Genomic DNA, 19,958 nt, shown 5'->3' with positions numbered 1-19,958 from the left:
CTGAGCCGGGTTCCGCCGGGGGCTGGGATCCCATCACCCTCCAAGGCCGCCAGTCCAGGTACGAGGAAGCTGGAGCGTCCGGGGACTAGGTAGGGGTGAGACGGACCCGGCCTTGACACCTAGGAGTGCCCCGCTCTGCAGGGCGCCGTGAGCGTCCTCCGTGAGTTGTACTTGGCTGTCAGAGTGGGTTGTGTAAGAAGGGATGGCAGTGAGGTCTGCTTGTGCTTCCTGTGTGGAGCAGGAGTTAACGTTGTTCAGGTCGTTGGAAGGAACTTGCCGATTGTTCTGGAGGTGGGTTCTAGTAGGTGTGTGACTTCCCGTGTGAATCGCTGTCAGGTTTTCTATCTGGCTACGTTCTACAGGTTCGGGAGGGTCCCTCTTAGAAGTTAGGCTCAGGACGGTCAGTCTCCTTAACAAGGTAAGGGCTGAGGCCTTAACCGTACTGGGAAGGGTAACTTGTTGCTCCTCCAGATAAAGAATGGTGCTAGGGAATGTAACTACGAGCAAGTAGGCTCTGAGAAGACACTCATTATTTACAGCAGGCATGCCCAGCACTTTACAGTTTATAAGACTGTTTACAGCGACTGGTCTTTTATCCTCCCTACAGTCTTGTGAGGAGGGTGCTGTCATCACCCCTGTTTTTCAGAGGAGGAAGCAGAAGCTTAGGTGACTAACTTGTTGAAGGATGATGTCTTGAAGGAGGGTAAGACCTCTGCATCCAAACTCTTCTGTCTTCCCTCCCACTCGTCCCTGCCTGCCAGGGCTTTCTCCTCTGCACTGCCAGGAGGAAGGAAGGCCGCTGGGAAGCCATGCAGATGCTGGCTCCAGGGTGGGGTGGCTGTCCACTGCACTATCTTTGGGGCAGGGTATCTCCTCAGATGGGCACATTCCTGTGATTTAGCTCTGCATTCTAGGAACTGAAGCAAGGGACACAATGAACTTGGGCTCCTGATGCCAAGGAGCAAGGGTCCACTTGTCACAGGAATGTGATGGATGTCTCAGTCACTGCGGTTTGGTGCCAGGCTTCTGGAAATTGAATGTGTGAAACAGAATTCCATGACTATTGATGATCTGAGGAAAGCCAGAGGTGGCATGGGGACGTTCACTGTCCTTTTTGCCATTCAGTTTACCAAGCGGCTATTGGCGTTGTTTTCTTTCTCAATCCCTTCTAATTTATTGTGTGATATCTCACTTGATATTTCATTTAATATTCTGTATTCATATCCGACGTTAACGTTTATGCTAGACAGAAAGGTAGAACCTTTGGGAATGGGGTTTGCTGGGGCAGGGATGTGGAACTCTGATTTATTTTCAGTCTCTGGCTAGCTGCCAAGCTGCTGTGTGTGACGCTTCTCCTGCACCCGTCCGCCCTCATGTGGCCTCCATTGCTGTTCAGGAAAGGGTATTTGATCTGAATTCTTACATGACCTTGGCAGGCCCAGAGCAGCACCCCGGCCCCCCTCGTTTCTAATAGTCCCTGCTTGTATGTCATAATGTGACATCAAGTTTTTTTTTTTTTTTTTTTTTTTAATGGTTCTGAAACCTGTGACATGTTTTGAGTCAACCTCTCACCATTGGTGAAACACTGCTTAATATTAGATTCACTAATTTATTAAAGATTTATTGACTATCTACTATGTGCCAGGCACTGTGGTGAGTGGTGGGGAGACAGCAGTGAATACAACAAAGGAAAACCTCTGTCCCCTCATGGATGTGAGTCTTCTTGGTAAGACATAGGATATCAGCAGTCTCTCTTCAAAAGGGGGGCCTAGAGGACACCACTCAGCAGCTCCAGTGGAGAGGACCAGGAGATGATGGGCATAGATGCAGCTCTGCCGTTCCTTAGAGAATTGCAGGGCTGCTCTTCTCCAAGTTCATGGTGTCCCTTGCCTCAGTTCCTAGGATGTGGAGCTCTAGGATGTGGAGCTACACTCTGTGGCTTGGCCATGCACAGGGACCAGGGCGGATGGAAACCCTGTGGCCGGGATGCATCAGTGCGAGTTGAGTGTCCACTTGCCAGCTGGGACATTACAGAAAAGACATCTCAGTAATAAGAGAGGCAAAGCTGGACAATTGCGATGAAACTACCACAGCATAGTGGGTGGAGAAGTGCAGAGATCCTCATATTCTTATGCTACATAATGGATATGCTAGGTACTTGCTATTTGAAAAGAAGTTGTCAGGGGCACCTGTGGTTCACCTGCCATGGCACAGCTCCAGGATGCTGCCCATCTGTTGCTGTGAGTGGGTGCTTGGTTTGCATTTTCATCTCCTTGAGGTTTTGAGGTGGGCTGGTGGCACAAGACGAGGATCAGAACTGTCAGCAGCCTCTTTTTCCTCTGGTTGTCTGCTGTGTTTCCAGGAAATGCTGCCGGAGCCTCCTGGCCATGTCTAGCGCAGGGAGCACGTGGAAAGCCCTGGTACCGAGTTATCTTACCAAGTACTGAAAGGGGCTGGAGCTCTTTGAGGCCCCAGTCACCTGCATATTGGATTGTGTGCTGTCTCCTCTTCGTGCACATCCAGGAGCTCACACATAGTGGTGGCCTGATGGAGACACCTATCACTTCCCAAGAGGACTCATGCTCACGAGAGGACAGGGGTCCCATAAATTAAAAGTAGGGGAAAAGGAAAACAAGAGTGGAGATGGAGTGGAGCCTGAAATGAGGCTTGACGTGTGCAGTGTAAACCTGGATGACCTAGATGCTGGTAAAGTTACCCAAGTAGGGCCGTGAATGTGGAGGGAAGCCTGGGTCTTAGCTCTGCCTGCACCTTAGCACTGCCTGAAGCACTCAGGGAAATGCCAGGACTGGATACAGAGCAAACAAACTAGCATCTCTGGGGGTGTGCTGGGCAGGGGTGTTTTCAAAGCCCCCCAGGTAGTTCTAATGCATAGCCAAGGTTGACAACATAAATGCTCTTTCCTGTAGGCAGTGGGAAAGAGGAAACCCTGCAGGGCACAGCCAGCGGTGTCTTCAAGATGAAAGCAAAGTGCTCAGGAGAAAAAGCATTCTTGGCACAAAGAGAAGTGGGAACTTTCTTTTAAAGATCCCTGAAAAAGAGGTGAGAATAGTGAGTTTTCGGTGATCTCTTGAAATGACCCTGCCTGTAAGTGCAGTTCGGTAATCATGGTTTAGCGAGCTGTGAACAGGAAGAGTCTAGCCATGCGGATCTCTGCACATTTGGCATCCCAAACATGAGAACTCATAGATCCCTGAAAATACAGCCAATGACTGATGACCAAGAGTTAAATGAAAAGTTAGATGGTGTCACTTCCCATCAGTGGGTCTCGCTTCATTAAAACCCAGCACCCCCCTTAATGCAAATATTTTAAAACACCCCTTTTATAATTTTGAAACAATATAATAAAACTTATCTACATCATAACTTTAAAAAATTAATGTAATGCTTAGATGTTAAGGAGAAATAAAAGCAATTTGTATTAAAATGATGCATTTCAGTGTGCAGACGCTCGAGCTAAGCGGAACTACAACCTAGTGAGGTGAGCCGGTGCTTTCTATAGACTGCAGGACAGCTGGCATGGGGTGGGTACAGGTGAGTCTCAGTGGCCATCCAAATGCCACTGAAGGATGAGTGACTCTTGGTCAAGGTCTCGATGGTAGCCAAAGGCCATTCTTCTCTCAATTTTCACAGTGATTGCATTCCTGAAAAATTTAGTGTGTATAAACTTGTGCCAACAATGTATGTATTTTATATAAATGTGGAAGGGAGTTGGGGGGCTAGTTTCAAACACTGTAAATATGTTTCCATCAGTAGGAACGTCTGTGAGACCCCTGGAGGTCATGCAGGACAAGTCTTTACTGAGCAGAACTGCCTGTGTTGTTCCAGATGTCAAGCTTCGATGGCCTCCAATGCTAAATGCATCCTGATCACCCAGGGTCCCCTTCCCCACAGGTTCCGAAATGTTCCCTCAAGGGTCATACCCACCCCAGTGAGAACCATTGCTTTCCCTGCATTGCTGGGTAGTGAGTGATTAAAGTGCCATTGCAGGCGTGGGTGCTGAGATAGCAGGGCACCGGACATGTCTAAGTCAGCCATCAGGAATGCACTTCCGTTACTTGCTATAGGATCGTAGAGGTCAAATTAGAAATCAGAAATGTTGGTGCTTTGTACGTGGGGGCGAACGGCCACAAGGGAACTTTAAGGGGTAGCAGGTCTACATCCTGATGAAGTATTCCTGGTACACTCAGTTGTGGCAATTTATGGAACTGTTCACTTAAGTTTTGTGTGTTTCACCATGTGCAATATGGTGAAAAATATTTACCCCAATAAAAAAATTATAGAAGTGAAAACAATGTAACACTTCTTGTAGCGAAGGCTTAGTCCTCTAAAACTGTCTGTAGATCCCAATCTGAGACACAGCTGTTCTTGCCTGACTGGGAGGCAGTGCTCCAGGGAGAAAGGTCTCTGGTTCTGAGTCAACTTTTTGACAAGTCCAGTGCAACAGTGGCCTTGGCATCGTAGCCCCTGGTGGCTGGAGAGGAGGTGTGTTGGAGGTACAGGGGAGGCTGGGAAACCCAAGGCAGGGCATTTAGAAAGGGGACAAGGGACAGGAGACGAGGCCCATCCCTGTGTCTGGATTCTGGTTCTGTTGTCCAGGAGCCCTAGGAGGTTTGTAGGGGTGAGGTGGAAAAATCAGACTTCAACCTAGAACCTAGTGGTCAAGAGGCTTGGGGTAGGTCCATCCCCATCTGTGGCATCTGGTGACAGTGATCCTGTCTCACTGTGTCTCATTGCCCCTTTTGCCCTTAAAATCCACATGCCTTAGTTGAAACCACCAATCTTGTGGCTTTTTGCCTTGTATTAGCTGAATAATTGAGATTTCATAGCAACACCTGAAACCTCTTGGGAAATTTTTACTTTGTCTTCATATCCTTGTGCATCCTCAATGAAAAATAAAACTTTCCTTCTCCCATTTATATGGGTAAATAAGCCATTGATAACTATGAGCGAGGCTTTAGAATTCCTCTAGTGATAGGAATGTTGCCAGGCTTGGTGTTTCCTGGGCTTTCTGAGAGGGTGAGTGAGCTTCTGTTTCCCTGCCGTGGGAGTGTTTGCTCATAGCTTGGTAGAGCTGTTTCTCTGGGGGAAAAGCAGAGGTGACCACATCGAACACACAGTTGGGTTTTTGGGTTGTGTGCATGTGATAGCGTGAGGGTGACTAATCTCCACAGTGTGGAAACCATTGTGTCACGTTTGGAACATAACACAGTGGTCCTCAGCACGCTCTGTGGTTACTTCCACACTTTCCTGCTCTAGCTTGGGTATGGAAGTTCCTGGGTGGGCTCTGTGATCATTAGGGGTAGGTTACTTTACCCCTATTGGTTACTGTAATTAGAGGTGTGAGTGTGTGGGGCCCTGATGCTTCCATTTCTCATCAGAATTGCATAGAGATTATTATGAACATTTACTTAGGACAGTGCCTCTCGGATTTTACCTCCCAGGGATTCCTTCTGGGAAATAAAAAGCAAAGGTTCAACCTAGCCCTCCAAAGCAGCTCACTGTAAGTGATGCCTCTTTGAAGCCTCATGTTTTATCTTAGATCGTGGAGATTTTTCTTTCTGCTTCATAATATAGCCATGTTTGCTCTAATAGAAAAATAACTCCCCCGAGAAAATCTATGGGTGAAATTAGTAACCTAGGGAGATAGACTTCAGGCTCTCCGGCTGTCTGTAGCTTCTCCCTGGGAATTTGTGGATTCTAAACCAGGGCTTGGGTAAGTATGGATGTCTAAATCAACAATGAACATATTGGCCCCCAACAGAAGCCCCCCTTCCAGGAAATACTGTCTTTTCCATAAGTGTGTGGTTCTATGGCTTTGTAAGTTCCTTTTATCTTCTCTTTCAAACTGACATTTTTGTTTTTAACAATGATGGGGACTTTTTAAGGACTGTCTGAATTCTTATAGCAAAGGAATAACACAGGAGGTCAAGGCTGCAGTGAGCTGTCATCACACCACTGCACTCCAGCCTGGGCAACAGAGCAAGACCCTGTCTCAACAAACAAACAAACAAACAAACAAAGGGTAACAGGAGAACATCATAATTATGGGCTTGGTTTCAGTACTGTAACACATTCCCCGTACAAGTTTCCACCGATTTTCAGTAGAACACATGGGCTCTGACATTTGATGAGCTAAAGAACCTGCTTTAGCTCTTGTTTTTTCAGGACTCATCCATGGCCACTTCTCAGTTATGGCAAATAAGTTGGAGCCTAATTTTCTGAGTATTTCTCCATTACATCAGATCTACACATATGCACATATTGGTTAATATTAGGGATGAGAGGCTGTATTAAATGATGCTGTAAATGCATTTACTCATCACTGCATGGGAAGGTAGAAGAGTGTGTTGCTATCAGGTGGAAATGTAGAAAGTGCAGTGAGGATTTTCTTGTAAATCTCAGATTTGGGGCTTGGCTATGTCAGGTCCCTGGAAGAAGGAGGAGTCACCTACTGCTGTCTCTTCTCTCCTCTTGGGCCTCTGTAGAGGTTTGGCCCTGTGCCTTGGAGGGCTCTGCTCTTGCAGCTTGGACAGACACATCCCTCAGCATGGCAAGAAGTGTGGAAGGTCAAGAGGATGTGTCCACTTGGCCTAATCCTAATCCACCAGCACCCCTGTTCTTAATCATGTCCCTCATGTACCTGGGACCCCTGAATTCCCTCCCCAAACACCCTGGGCCCTAATTCCAGGGCCTGTGTGGTCATTCCCATGGACTCTACTGCCTGGTTCATAGACTGGCCAGGGCTGTACAGAGCGGGATAGACACAGGTAGACTTTGGCGTGTACATGCTCAGGGCCCCTCCCAATAGGAAAGGCTGGAGACAGAGGAATGGAGATTAACGTAGCTCGACACAGCAGGAGCCGCGCGGTGGGACTGCTGTGTGCAGGTCTCATGGTGAGGACAGCGCAGCCTGTGTTTGGACAGACATGGAATGCCAGGTGCCAGTATGAGCTTCCCCCAGCTCTGGGCACCTCTGCTGCCGCTGTTCCCAGAAGTGAACCTCCAGGAGATTCTGATACGATCGGGGGTGCTTCTGCTGTGTGCCATCTTGCCTGTGCCGAGCTTCTATCCTAGAAGGCAGGGCTCACAATGTGGGGGAATTCCTCTGAATAAGAATGGAATTCCTCAACATTGTGGGAAATTCCTCAAGAAAAAGAAGCTGTTTAATAAATGCACTGTGGCTACAGAGCAGGAAAAATGCCTCCTTCCCCTGCACTAGGCCTAGGCCTTGAGGAAGAAACCTGGGTTCCTGTGACAGCCCCTCTCTCCCCAGCTGCCACTTTTCCCGTGCGTGCCCTGGGTATGAAATTCCTTGCAGAGGGACAGGAAGGCGTTGTTGGATGAAGTCAGTATTTCCTGGAAGGGGGGCTTCTGTTGGGGGCCAATATGTTCATTGTTAATTCTTGTACTTAATTTCTACTTTTGTAATTTGTTTCACATTACAGTTTCTCCTTCTGGGACTAGTGGGAAATTACTTTATGCCACAAATATGCATTTTCATTTTATCTTTAATCAACAAATAACTTTTTGTGTGTGTTGCACGTGCTGCTGTAGTCATGTTGTGATACGCCAGTGTTTCCAAATACGTCACGATCACCAAACAGCCATGGGGGCCGTATTCGGGAAGATCTTCACAATCGCAAGCTTTTGGATGTGATTGTCACATAAAGCCGTGGTGTGCTGCAGTGAATGGACAAGGCCTCCGGAAGTGGGGATGACCAGCCTAGGCCTCGGGTCACCCTAGGATCTGGCTGACTCCCTGGGTCTGGACATCAGCATCTGAGCACTCCCCGCTGTCGTTCTTGGAAGTTGCTATGGAGAGGATGTTAGCCAGTCCGGGGATTTCACACATAACACAGGCATCCTTGCTTGAAGGCTAAACAGGGGGAACCGTATGCTGTGGCTTATTAATGTATTCAGTAAGTTAATCCTTTTCTCTTTCTTGTTTTATTTTATGTGGAAAATTCAATCTGAAAAATAACACAGTGGCATACACACATCTGTGACTTTTTATTTTTACTGGTATTTTCTAAAGATACGTTTTGAATGTTACTATAAGTCATTTTAAAAAAATTACAATGGACTTTGATTAACTAGTTCTGAATAAGGGAGGTTTCTTTACCTAGTATGCCTTCTGGCAGTAACATTTCTTAGTCTGTAGTCCTATTCCTGTAGTTCCCTCTCCTTGGGGTCATCCCCACCCCTCAACTCTTTCGACAACCATCTGGGTGTGAACTCTTTATCTAACTCCTTATGTAGGATTCTACCCTCTCTTATATGATTCTGGCCATCTCCAGACCCCAGTGACGGTTCCCCTTGCAATCCTATTCTCTGACCCACATCTAGTACCCTTATTCCATCCTTTCTCTTCTTTGATTCTAGGCTGGGTTTTCATCCCTGTATGTCTCATGCAAAAATGGTGGGTGGGTAGGTAGGTAGGTGGATTCCTTCCCTCCTTCTCTCTCTCCCTCCTTCCTTTCTTCTATAAGTATTTATTGAGCTCTTATGACAGACGTGCAAGATGTGTAGGATGGGCCTCCTCATGGGTGTGGGAGTCGGGAGGGTCTGCTCTGCACTGCTTTCTTCCCTGTGTTTAATCAAAATAGCTTGTGGTTGTCAAGCTCTTAGTATTCTTTTCTCCCTGTGATATGATTTCCTGAAAGTATCTTGTCCCCAAGGATTATGGAACATACACTTGTTAAACATTGGACTCATTTTCATGATCATTTCATGATCATTTAAATGTCATGACCTTTCTGACACCTTGATATGGTTTAGCTCTGTATCTCCACCCAGATCTCATCTCAAATTATAATCCCCACGTGTCCAGGAGGGACCTGGTGGGAGGTGATTAGATCATGGGGGCTGTTTCCCCTATGCTGTTCTCATGATAGTGAGTGAATTCTCATGAGATCTGATGGTTTTAAAGTGTTTGGCATTTCCCCCGTTGCTCTCTCTCCTGCTGCCATGTAAGATGTGCCTGCTTCCACTTCCACCATGATTGTAAGTTTCCTGAGGCTTCCCCAGCCATGTGGAACTGTGAGTCAATTAAATCCTCTTTCCTTTATAAATTACCCAGTCTCAGGTTTCTTTATAGCAGTGTGAAAATGGACTAATACACACCTCTTGAGAGCCTCACAGCAATTGGTGCCTTTGGACCTCTTCATTCACACTTCACTCATGTGTTTTTCCTTCCCCAGGTAGACGCACCCTCTGAAGATGGTGACTCCCTCCTGAGAAGCTGGACCCCTTGGTAAAAGACAAGGCCTTCTCCAAGGTAACAGGGCTGTGTCACCCCAGGGTCCCACGGACGGCGTTTTCTCACACATAGCTGAACTCCTCCACACTCAGATCCAGGGGCCCTAGACGATCTCCCATTGTATGCAAAAATATTTTATTTCTGTTGACACATTAGTCTTTGGGGCAGCTTGATGGTTTTATTAAATTTTGGAAAGAGGCTTCAGCCCCAGTAAGAGTCAATGCCTGTCCGCTTTCCCAGGTCACCTTGGCTGTGCTACAGTAAAATGGTGGGTTCCAGTGCTGTGTCCAAGCTCTCCCAATTTCAGCCCCTTCCAGGCCTTGCTGTCCATTTTCACTCCACTGTCACTGCATGTTCAAATTCTTGCTTTCTGCTTGAGTCAGTACTGCTCACCTCGTCCCAGGAGACCTGGGTCTATGATGCTGTGGGTGACACCCTCTGAGCATCTTTTCCGAGCTGTCTGTGGGTACCTAAACCTGCCCCCCAACCTGGCCCTTGCCCTCCCTGCCCCGACCTCAGTGAGTCTGGCCCAGTCCATCCCTGATTCTCCCCTTTGGCCCCGAGCATTCTCAAATATGCCCCTGCCTGCCTCTCTGTCACTGCAGCTGGCCCAGCCCTCATCCTCTCTCCCATGAACCTCTGTGGTGGCCTGCTCTCCCTGGCTCCCCTGTCTCCACACAGGTGCCAAAATGTCTGCAAAAAATGGAGATCTAACATACATTGGCCCATGGCTTAAAACCTGTACACGCTTCTCTGCCACCTGCAAATGACAGTCCCAGTTCCTCATCAAACCTCCGCATGTTGTGGGAACCTGGGGCTTCTCAGCCTCCCCCTCAGAACCCACCTCTGGTTTATGCTCCAGAACATGATGTTGTTGGACCCTCCCCTCTGCCTCCTCCAGGCTGAGTTAGCCTCTGTCTCCCCTTCTGCCCTGGGCATGGCTTTTCTGGTAGACACCCCCACATCACTGTCTAACTCTGTGTCCATATTCCCTGTGACTGCTGAGCTCCTGGAGCCAGGCCGTGGGACTCTTGTTCCTATTTTTGTTCCCAGAGCCAAATAGATATTTGATGTATGATTGTTGAATGCAGCAGTAAGTGAATAAAGACATGAATGGTTAACTGAAAACATTCTATCAAAACTGTTATTTGTCATCAGAGCATGGGCTGATTTCCAATAGCTAAGATTTGGGAGTGACCATTTGCCAGGCACTGTTCTAAGCTCTTTGCATGTGGCCATTGATTTCACCCACATAGCGCCATCAGTGACATGCTGTCACTGCATTGCTTGTCAAAAGGGGGAACTGGGGCATGGAGGCTGAGCTTTTACTCAATGTGCCATCTATGTTGAGGCACTTCTGACTTGTATGACCATTCAACTGTGAGCACTATGGAGGCCAGTCAGCCTGGCCCTGCCTTGGAATTTCTGTTATTCAGGGGCATAATGGGGTTTGCGTTGATTTTTGTTGGGAGTGTGTGGGTTAATCTAGGTACAACCCTCATCTCCTTCCTTTCTGATGTCCTCACTCCCTTTGGTCATGTGACCCTTAACGCCCATTCCCAAGCTCAGTGCTGACTCCTTGCCCCAAGGTTCTGGGGATCAACATGGATCCCACAAGCCTGCTCCTGAGAGGACAGGGCCACTCCCACCCCCTCCTGACTGTTTCCCAGAGCAGCTCTGGGGCAGAAGTAAACTTGGACCCAGGGGTCATGGCCCTTTGTCCTTTTATCGTCTATTAGAGGAGGATGAGGTCCAACTTCAGCTGGTTCATTACCCCTTGTGCAAATGAGCACACTGTGGCCCAGGGAGAGTTGCGTCCAATATCACCCTGCCTTGTGGTACAGGTCACCCACCTCGGACCTGTGATTAAACATTGTCCACAATTAATTTGGAATTATTATCTCATGATACACTCCATAAAGTTCAGTCACACGCCTTCTTTTTCTTCTCCCTTGCCTAATGATCAGACAAGCCAGATCTTGTAACTGAATGAACCGACAGCTGGCAGTGTTCAGCTGATTTTGCAATGCCCTTATTTTGTTGTTGATAAACTAATGCAAATAGCTGGTTGGCCTGGAACTGGTGATTGGGAAACATTTTAACCCTTCTTTCCTTCCTCTCTATCATAAAGACTTAAAACACACTTCATGCAGTCACAGAAAGAGCTCATAGACCAGGCTGCAGGGCTTCAAAGGCTTCTATCTTATTTAGTCATCTGAAAATAGTTTAAAGGTAAATATGGTAATAATACTCATATTCTAGACTATTTTGGGAAGCCAGCAATGTAAATAAAGGGTCAGAGTTAAAAGATATTGAAGGAATGCAGTTTTGCTGCTCTGAGGTAGGTTTCAAGGCTTGAACCAGGCTTAGGGATCATCATCCTGATACTGAGGGTAAAGTGAAGAGAATATGAATGGGTATATCTCGCATGGTTAGATAATCTTTTTTTTTTTTTCCCCTGCATTTGTTTTAAAAAGCATGTTGTAACTTAAAAAAATACCTATACACCTTCTTTTTTTTTTTTAGATGAAGTCTCGCTCTGGCACCCAGGCTGGAGTGCAGTGGCATGATCTTGGCTCACTGCAACCCCCGCCTCCTGGGTTCAAGCAATTCTCCTACCTCAGCCTCCCAAGTGGCTGGAATTACAGGCATGCACCACCACACCGAGCTAATTTTTGTACTTTTGGTAGAGATGGAGTTTCACCATGTTGGCTAGGCTTGTCTTGGAAGTCCTGGCCTCAAGTGATCTGCCTGCCTTGGGCTCCCAAAGTACTGGGATTACAGAGCTTAGCCACCATGCCCGGCCACAATACATCTTCTTAAATAGGACATTTTCCAGCTAATATTTAAATAACTGCATGTCATTAGAATCTGAATGAGTGTTGTGTTAAAATATTTTGTGTTTTCATATTTATTTACTTACTTATAGCTACAGATAAGAATATAGGCAAATTTAATCTCCCGTAAAAATTAAGAGGCAGATGTTTTCAAAGCACAGAATTACATGGTCTACTCTAGACATTGCTCCTAAGGTTGAGCAGAGGGGATAAGAGTTTTTTTCTCTTTTGTCCTTTCCTCTTTTTTTCATACAAAGTTCATTGTAGATATTTTAGAAAGTATAGAAAACCCCGACAAGGGGAAACCCACCCAACCCAATTTTAATTGTTTTTATCATTTCTTTTAGGTTTTTTGGGTGAATTTCTATGTAGCTATATCCTATCGTACAAGCAATTCAGTATCTTGCAATATAAAATGAAGGCATGACCTTTGAACTGGCCAAAAGTGTGGGTTGATTTTTGCAAATGGGTCCTGACAGCAGGGGACATAAGTGGGGAACAAATCCTCACACAAACGGAGGCGAACTGGTTTAGGGGCGAGTGCATAGCTGACTTTGGATGTAAACTAGATTTGGGGAAATTTAAATGGGATGTAAGACTGGAAATGTATAATGGGACAGAAGGTAGAAATGTTTAAAATCTTAAGTTGTTGAGTTTGTTCTCAATTTTGTGAAAACTCTTTATCCCTTTTCGTTCCCCATCCCATTTTTTAACCAAAAGTCAAACATGATAACATTCATGATGTAGAAAAACCAATTCATCAGTTTGTCTTGGCGGTGAGGGTGGGGACAGGGATGGTGTCGGTATATTTAGTTTTAGAGATTTGCTGCAAAAGTAACATTTTTGCTTTTGTCTTTCTTCCATTCCTCCATTTCTCCAGGAGAATATGAAAGTGTTACTCCGACTTATTTGTTTCATTGCTCTACTGATTTCTTTTCTGGAGGCTGGTAAGTTAAGTATTTCTTTGTGTTCTTGTCTGCTAAGAAAATCTGTTATTTAGAATACATGAAGTGCCTTCCCTAACAGTCATTTCTCATACTCATTTCTGTTGAATCCCTGGGCACAGAGCCTCCTGGTCATAGACCTGTATCGCTGGAAGTTCCTTTCAGCATCTTCCTCTCATTCTCTCACATAGAGAGTGGGAAACTGAGGCCCAGTGAGGTTAAGAGCCCAAGGTCATGTGGCTAGTTTTGGAACAAAAGCTAAAATCTAGGTCTCCCATCTAGGTCCAGGCCTCTTTCTACTTGACTGCTGGTTGAAAGTGTGATACAGGAAATTCTGACTTTCATTTGGAGGAGATATTATGTATAGTCTTTATGAACCCACAGCTGGAAGTCATCAAGATACAGTTCTTTTTCTTCTTCTTTCCATTTCTTCATTTTCTCTAATCTGTTCTCTGTGTGCCAGGTGCTAGCTACTGGGGATACAGCAGGGAATAGTGCAGACAGAAATACCTGCCTGCATAGGGTTTATATTCTTGTAGAAGAGACAGATAACAGATAAGTAGATATATATTGTGTCATATGATGGCAAGTATAGGGAGGAAAAAAGCAGCAAAAAAGGAGTATAAGGTTTTGTCATTAGAGTGGGCAGAAGGTTAATTTTTTGAATGTGGCTGGAAAAAACCTCCCTGAGAAGTTGACTTTTGAGTTGACCTTAAGGAAGGGGAAAAGAGAGCTATTTGGATATCAGATTGGGGTGTGGAAATATTCCAGGCAGCATGTGCAAAGGCCCAGAGGTCAAGAGTATTTGGCGTGCTTTCAGAATAAAAACATCAGCGAGGCTGGAGCATAGTGAGAGATGAGGGAAGTCATAAGGGGCCAGGCTATCTGGGTAATGGCAAGATGGCAGAGGGTTGATTATATAGAATGTTGCACCCTTTCTTAGGGTCTTGGCTTGTAGTCTGGCTGAGATGGGAAAACTGCAGGGTTCTTTGTTCAAAACCAGAGAGGTGATCTGACTTATGTTTTGATTCCTGTTTTGAGAATAGAACCGAGGGAGCCAAAGAGAGAAACAGAGAAGCCAGTTAAGAGGGAAGCCATGATGATGGCTTTATCTAGGCAAGAAATGTTGATGGCTTGTCAAAGCATAGCAAGGAGAAGTGTGAAGCAGACAAATTTTGAAATATTTTGGAAACAGAACCAAGAGGGATTTGGAGTTGGGTCATATGTGAGGTGTGAGGGAAACAGAAGAATCAAGAATTATCTCTTGGGAAATTTTGGCCTTAGCAAACGCAAGGTGAAATTGCCATTGATGGGATAGGGAAGATCAGGTTTTCAGACTGGACGTGTTAAGTTTAGCTGTCCGTTAGATGTTTAAATGGTGGCTTTGACTAGGCAGTCTACAGCCTGAGGGAAAGGTCTGGGTTGAATATACAAAATTGGAGACCTCAGCAAGCGGCTGGTATGAGAACCATGAGACTGAATGGGATCATGGAGTGTAGTTAGGAAAGGTAAGAACTTTAAGGACTGAGCCAGAGATTGACTTAAATTCCTTGGTCCAGTAAGTTTTCTCCCCTTTGCTGAGGGGCTCCATGTGTGTTGGAGCATGCCTTCAACATTAAGGCTGTTTACAACTCTGCCTTAGCCTTCACTTCCTGCTTGTGTATGACCTCAGAGTCATCCGGAAATGAGAGTCTGGTGCCTTCTATGCAATTTCCTGGGCATGCACACAGCCCTGCATACATGGGCACCCTTCTAGGTTCCCCAGGAATGTGTCAGAGCTTTTCAAGGCCCTCTGGAGGTTATGGCTCTGGTATTGCAGCTTTTGGTAGTTGTAAAAAGCAATTAACACTGAGTTTTTCCAGCAAACACCTTGGGGCTAGTGCTTTTTCTGTGGAGCTCTTGGTGAGGTCAATAACAACGCTACCCTATGAATGTGACTTTGAGGACCTACTGGTCAAGTCAAAGAGTGGCAATGCTCTGGAAATGGGACTTTTTGAGGTGCTCCAAACCCTCTCTGTTCTTGCAAGCCTGCTGGTTTTCAAAGCCTTTGTGTCTGCAAAGCTCCTGCTATTCATGGCTGTTGTAGAGCTGGGAAGAGTAGGATGGGAGTCATTTAAGTTATAAAGCTACAAACCTTGCTGATCTGTGATTTGGCGTGTTTCTGTTTGTTTCCTTATTTTCTAATAAATGCTCTTCTGGTTATTGCAAGCCTTTGATTTTTGAAATTTTTTGCCAGTCTTTTTGTTGCTTTTTTGGAGGAATGATTTATGAGACTGCCCCCCCCCCCACCATATTGGAAATCCTGCAAATTCAATTTCTTTGAATAGAAGATAGTATTAATAGATATAGGGCAATTCAGGCTATGTACTTCTTCTCGAGGGAGCTTTAGTAGTCTGGACAATTTGCTCATTTCATTTATGTTATTACATTTATTGGCATAACATTGTTTATAATATTCCCTCATGACCCTTTACAAATTATTTAAAAAAGAGATATCATCTCTTTTTTTTCCTGATTAGTCTAGCTAAAGATTTATCAATTTTATTGTTTTTATGAAAGAACTGGCTTTTGGTATCTTTGATTTTTCTTCATTGTTCTTCTGTTTTCTATTTCATTGATTTCCTCTCTGATCTATATTACTATTTTCTTCTTACTTTTTCTGCTATATTAATTGTGTTTTTTATTTTCTGTGTCTTACCATATTTTGACATTCTGGAAGGTGTTTCATATCTAGGGAGAGACTGCCCCACCAAGGGCTAAGCAGTTCCTAGGTGTGTTGTGGACAGCTCACAGCTTGCCCTTCATGTGAGACTGCCTGACCCAAGACTGTACCCCACTCGCCTCCTTATCTAACTCTCACACACCCAAACCAATATTACCCCAGCCTCAATCAACACAGGGCCAGGTACCAGAGAACTAGGGACAGCCTCTATGCCCAAAGCCTGCAAAAATGGTTCAAACGGCCCAATCTGAAGCTGTTTATGCTGTCTTGCCTTGCCTTTCCTATGGGAACCCCAGTAAAGACTCTGGCCTAGGCTTTCTTTTTGTTTCTGCTTCTGCCTCCTAACCCAATCTGGTGATTCTCTCTGTGGTTTTGTGTGGTATGGCATACCCCTTCTGTCCAAACCACTAAGTAATACAAATCTTTCAATGGCATTAGTCTCTGTTTTGTCACTCAGTCAGCTCCATAAATGAAGACCCAGGCGTAAAATCTCTGCTTGCTGCTTACTTTGGAATTACTTTGTTGTTTTTCTAGTTTCTTAAGGTAGAAGCTCAAGTCATCAATTTGAGATTTTTAAAAAATATATAGGATTTAATGCTAGCAATTTCCCTCTAAGTACTGCTTTCATTGAATGCCACAAGTTTTGATATGTTATGTTTTCCTTATCATTCAGATAAAATACTTTATATTCTTTTTGATTTCTTTGACTCATGAGTTACTTGGAGTATGTTAGTTTTCAAATATATGGGGATTCTTTAGATATCTTTCTGTTATTGATTTCTAATCTAATTCCATTGTCACCAGAGAATAAGTTTTGTTTAATTTGAATCCTTTTAAATTTACTGAGTCTTGGGTTATGGGGAAGAATATGGAAAATTTGCTCAGTTTTATGTGTGCACTTATAAAAGAGTGTAATGTTCTACTGTTGTTGATTGGAATTTTCTGCAAATATCAATTATGTAAAATTGGTTGATAGTGTTGTTCAAATCTTCTATGTTGTTACTCATTGTCTGTTTAATTTTACTGCTTGTTCTATCAGTCCTTGTGAGTGGGGTTTCTCTAGTTTCTTGCAGAACTAGTTTCTGTAGTTCTTGCAGTTCTATCAGTTTTGGCTTCATGTATTTTGAAGCACTGTTAGCAGCTACCTAAACATTTGGTATTATTGTGTTCCTGTTGATTAATGACTTCTTTACTTTTTAAAAATTTATTTATTTATTTATTCATTTTTGAGACAAAGTCTCACTGTGTCGCCCAGGCTGGAGTGCAGTGGCACGATCTCAGCTCACAGCAATCTCTACCTCCTGGGTTCAAGTGATTCTTGTGCCTCAGCCTCCCAAGCAGCTAGGATTACAGGTGCCCACCACCACACCTGGCTAATTTTTTTGTATTTTAGTAGAGACAGAGTTTCACCATATTGGCCAGGCTGATCTCAAACTCCTGACCTCAGATGATTCACCTGCCTCAGCCTCCCAAAGTGCTGGGATTACAGGCGTAAGCCACCATGCCCGGCCGACTTCTTTATTTTTATGAAATGCCCCTTTTTTGCTTGTAATTTTTTTTACTGTAAAATCTACTTTGATAATAATAGTCACTCAAGCTTTAATTTTTATTAAAGTATAGTTGACAAAATTGTATATATTTACAATGTACAATGTGATGTTTTGGTATATGTATACAATTGTGAAATGGTTAACCCTAGCTAATTAATCAAACTTTCTTTTCATGAGTGTTAGCATGGCAAATATTTTTCTTTTCTTTTTAATCTATTTTTACCTTTATTTATAAAATCTGTGTATGTAGGTGTATGTGTTTATGTAAGGCACCACATAGTTGGGCCTTTCTTTAGCCCATCTGATCATTTCTGCCTTTCAATGAGAGTGTTTAGACTACTTGAAATTTTAGTGTGATTATTCATATATTAGGGCTTAGTTCTGGGATCTTGCTATTTGTTTGTCTATTAGTCCCATCAATTCTGTTATTTTTGTCTCTCTTTTTGCTGCCTTTTAGATTAATTGGCATTTTTAGGATTCATTTTATTTCGCTTTTTGGCTTTTTAGTCATAACTGTTTGTTGTGTATGTGTTTTTTAATGACTGCTCTGGGGCTTAAATAGCCATATCTAAGTTATCTCTGTCTGCCTTCAAGTGACACTATACAGTTTCACATATAGTATACAAAGTTAAGACAGTATGTTCCCATTTCTCCTTTCTTGAACTTTGCCCTATTCTTTCCATACGTGTTACTTCTTTATTTGCTATAAACTTTATAGCATTTTGTTATTTTTTATTTAAACACTCAGTTTTCTTTAAAGAGATTTAAATAATAAGAAAGATGGTCTTATAATTACCCATTTTTGTTGCTATTCATTCTTTTGTGTAGATTCATTTTCATCTTAGAATATTGTCTTTTTTGAAGGACTTACATATTTCTTGTAATGCAGGCCTACTGGTGATGACATTTTACAGCTTTGGCAAATCTGAAAAAGTCAATATTTTTTCCTAAATTTTAAATATATTTTCACTGGATATGGAATTCTAGGTAGACTTTTTCTTTCAGTACTTTAACAATATTGTTTTACTCTCTTCTGGCTTGTATTGTTTTTGGAAAGAAGGCTGCATCATTTTTTGTCTTTGTCCTCTGCAATAATTGTGTCATTTCTCCCTGGCTACATAAAAGATTTTCTCTTTGTCCCTGGTTTTAAACAATTTGATTGTTATGCGTTTGTAGTTTGCTTTATGTTTCTTTTGCTTGGGTTCATTGTGATTTGGGAGCCTATGTATACATCAGTTTTGTCACATCTTGGAAAACTTCAAATATGTTTTCTGTTTTCCACATTTTTCTTCTTCAGCGATTCATACTACATGTATTGAAGTTGTCCTAAGTAAAATAATTCCCTGCCCATTTTATTCTGTTATTTTCTTCTCTGTGCTTAACTTTGGATAATTTCTAATGCTGTGTCTTCAAGTTCACTCATCTTTTTTTTCCCTGCAATGTCAAATCTGCCGTTAATCCCATCCATTGTTTTTTGTAACTCAACATGATTGTTTTCATCTCTAAAAGTTTTTAAAAATCTCTTTCATGTCTTCACTAATCATGTTTGATCTTTCCTGTAGCATCTTGAATAAATGGAATACAATAGTAATAAACTACTTTAATTTTTAAATTTATTAAGCCTATTGTCTGTGTCATTTCTGGGTCCGTTTTGACTGATCGATTTTTTTCCTCCTCATCATTGGTTCTATGTTACGGCTTCTTTGCATGCCTAACGATTTTTTTGAATGTTAGACATTGTGGATTTTACCATGTTGGGTGCTGGATAGTTTCATATTCCCCAAAATGTTCTTGAGCTTTGTTCTGCCACATGATTGTTACTTGGAAATGGTTTAATCCTTTCGGGTCTTGCTTTTAAGCTTTATTAGGATCAGGAAAAAGTTTATTTGAGGCCTAATTTTCCCTAATGTCTGAGTCAGAAGCCTTCTGGGTACTGCGCCTGATGCCTTGTCATTCATGAGGCTTTCCACTCTGGCTGTTGGGAACAGCCACTGTTTCCAGCATTGGCTGTGCTCCACGTGTTACTCCCTCCAGTTCTTTTGACAAATTCTCCCTCTGGCCTTGGGTAATTTTCTTATATGCTTACGTTGACTGATAGATACTCAGCTGAAAACTTGGGGGAGACTCTCAGTTATCATGAGACTCTTTCTCCCTGTCATCATGCAGCTCTAGGTACTTGGGGACTCTGCCCTGCAAACTTTTCTACCCAGGTTCTCAGCTCCATCTCTTCAACTCACTGGGCTTTGCCTGTGTTTCTTCTCGGCAATGTCATGGCCTGGCTGTAATTTTGGACAACAGTAGAGCTCACCTCCTTTCTTCCCCATCTTTCTGGGATTTCTGTCCTTTGTTTTCTGATGTTCAATGTCTTGAATACCGTTGTTTCATATATTTTGTCCATTTTTTAGTTGTTCATGTGAGAAGGTAAATCCAGTTTCTGTTACTCCATCTTGTACTGAAAGGCATGACTCTCCTACATTATCTCCACTTTTTAGATGAGTGAAAAGTGGGTGAAGGAGGTTAAATAACTTGCCAAAGGCATAGCACACAGGCAGTAAGTGACACCGCTGGACTTGAATATGCTTCTCAGACTCCCAGGATAATGCCCTTATCACGAGGCTGTGAAGC

The 19,958-nt window shown here is 43.6% G+C and overlaps 1 protein-coding gene across 1 annotated transcript in view; it reads left to right on the top strand.

Moving 5' to 3' along the window:
* IL1R1 (interleukin 1 receptor, type I) overlaps positions 1–19,958 on the top strand; it is a 111,073-nt gene that overhangs the window by 77,252 nt on the left and 13,863 nt on the right. Inside the window, exons 3-4 of the mRNA XM_011969580.1 lie at positions 9,222–9,298; positions 12,998–13,064. Of these exons, the coding sequence (XP_011824970.1) occupies positions 13,004–13,064 (61 nt within the window). The 5' untranslated portion in view covers positions 9,222–9,298; positions 12,998–13,003. The remainder of the gene's footprint in view (positions 1–9,221; positions 9,299–12,997; positions 13,065–19,958) is intronic.

Source organism: Mandrillus leucophaeus, unplaced genomic scaffold (assembly GCF_000951045.1).
Source record: "Mandrillus leucophaeus isolate KB7577 unplaced genomic scaffold, Mleu.le_1.0 Scaffold9, whole genome shotgun sequence".
Lineage (NCBI taxonomy): Eukaryota > Metazoa > Chordata > Mammalia > Primates > Cercopithecidae > Mandrillus > Mandrillus leucophaeus.
The sequence above is the reverse complement of the archived record's forward strand: the minus strand, read 5'-3'. Positions and strand labels throughout refer to the sequence as shown.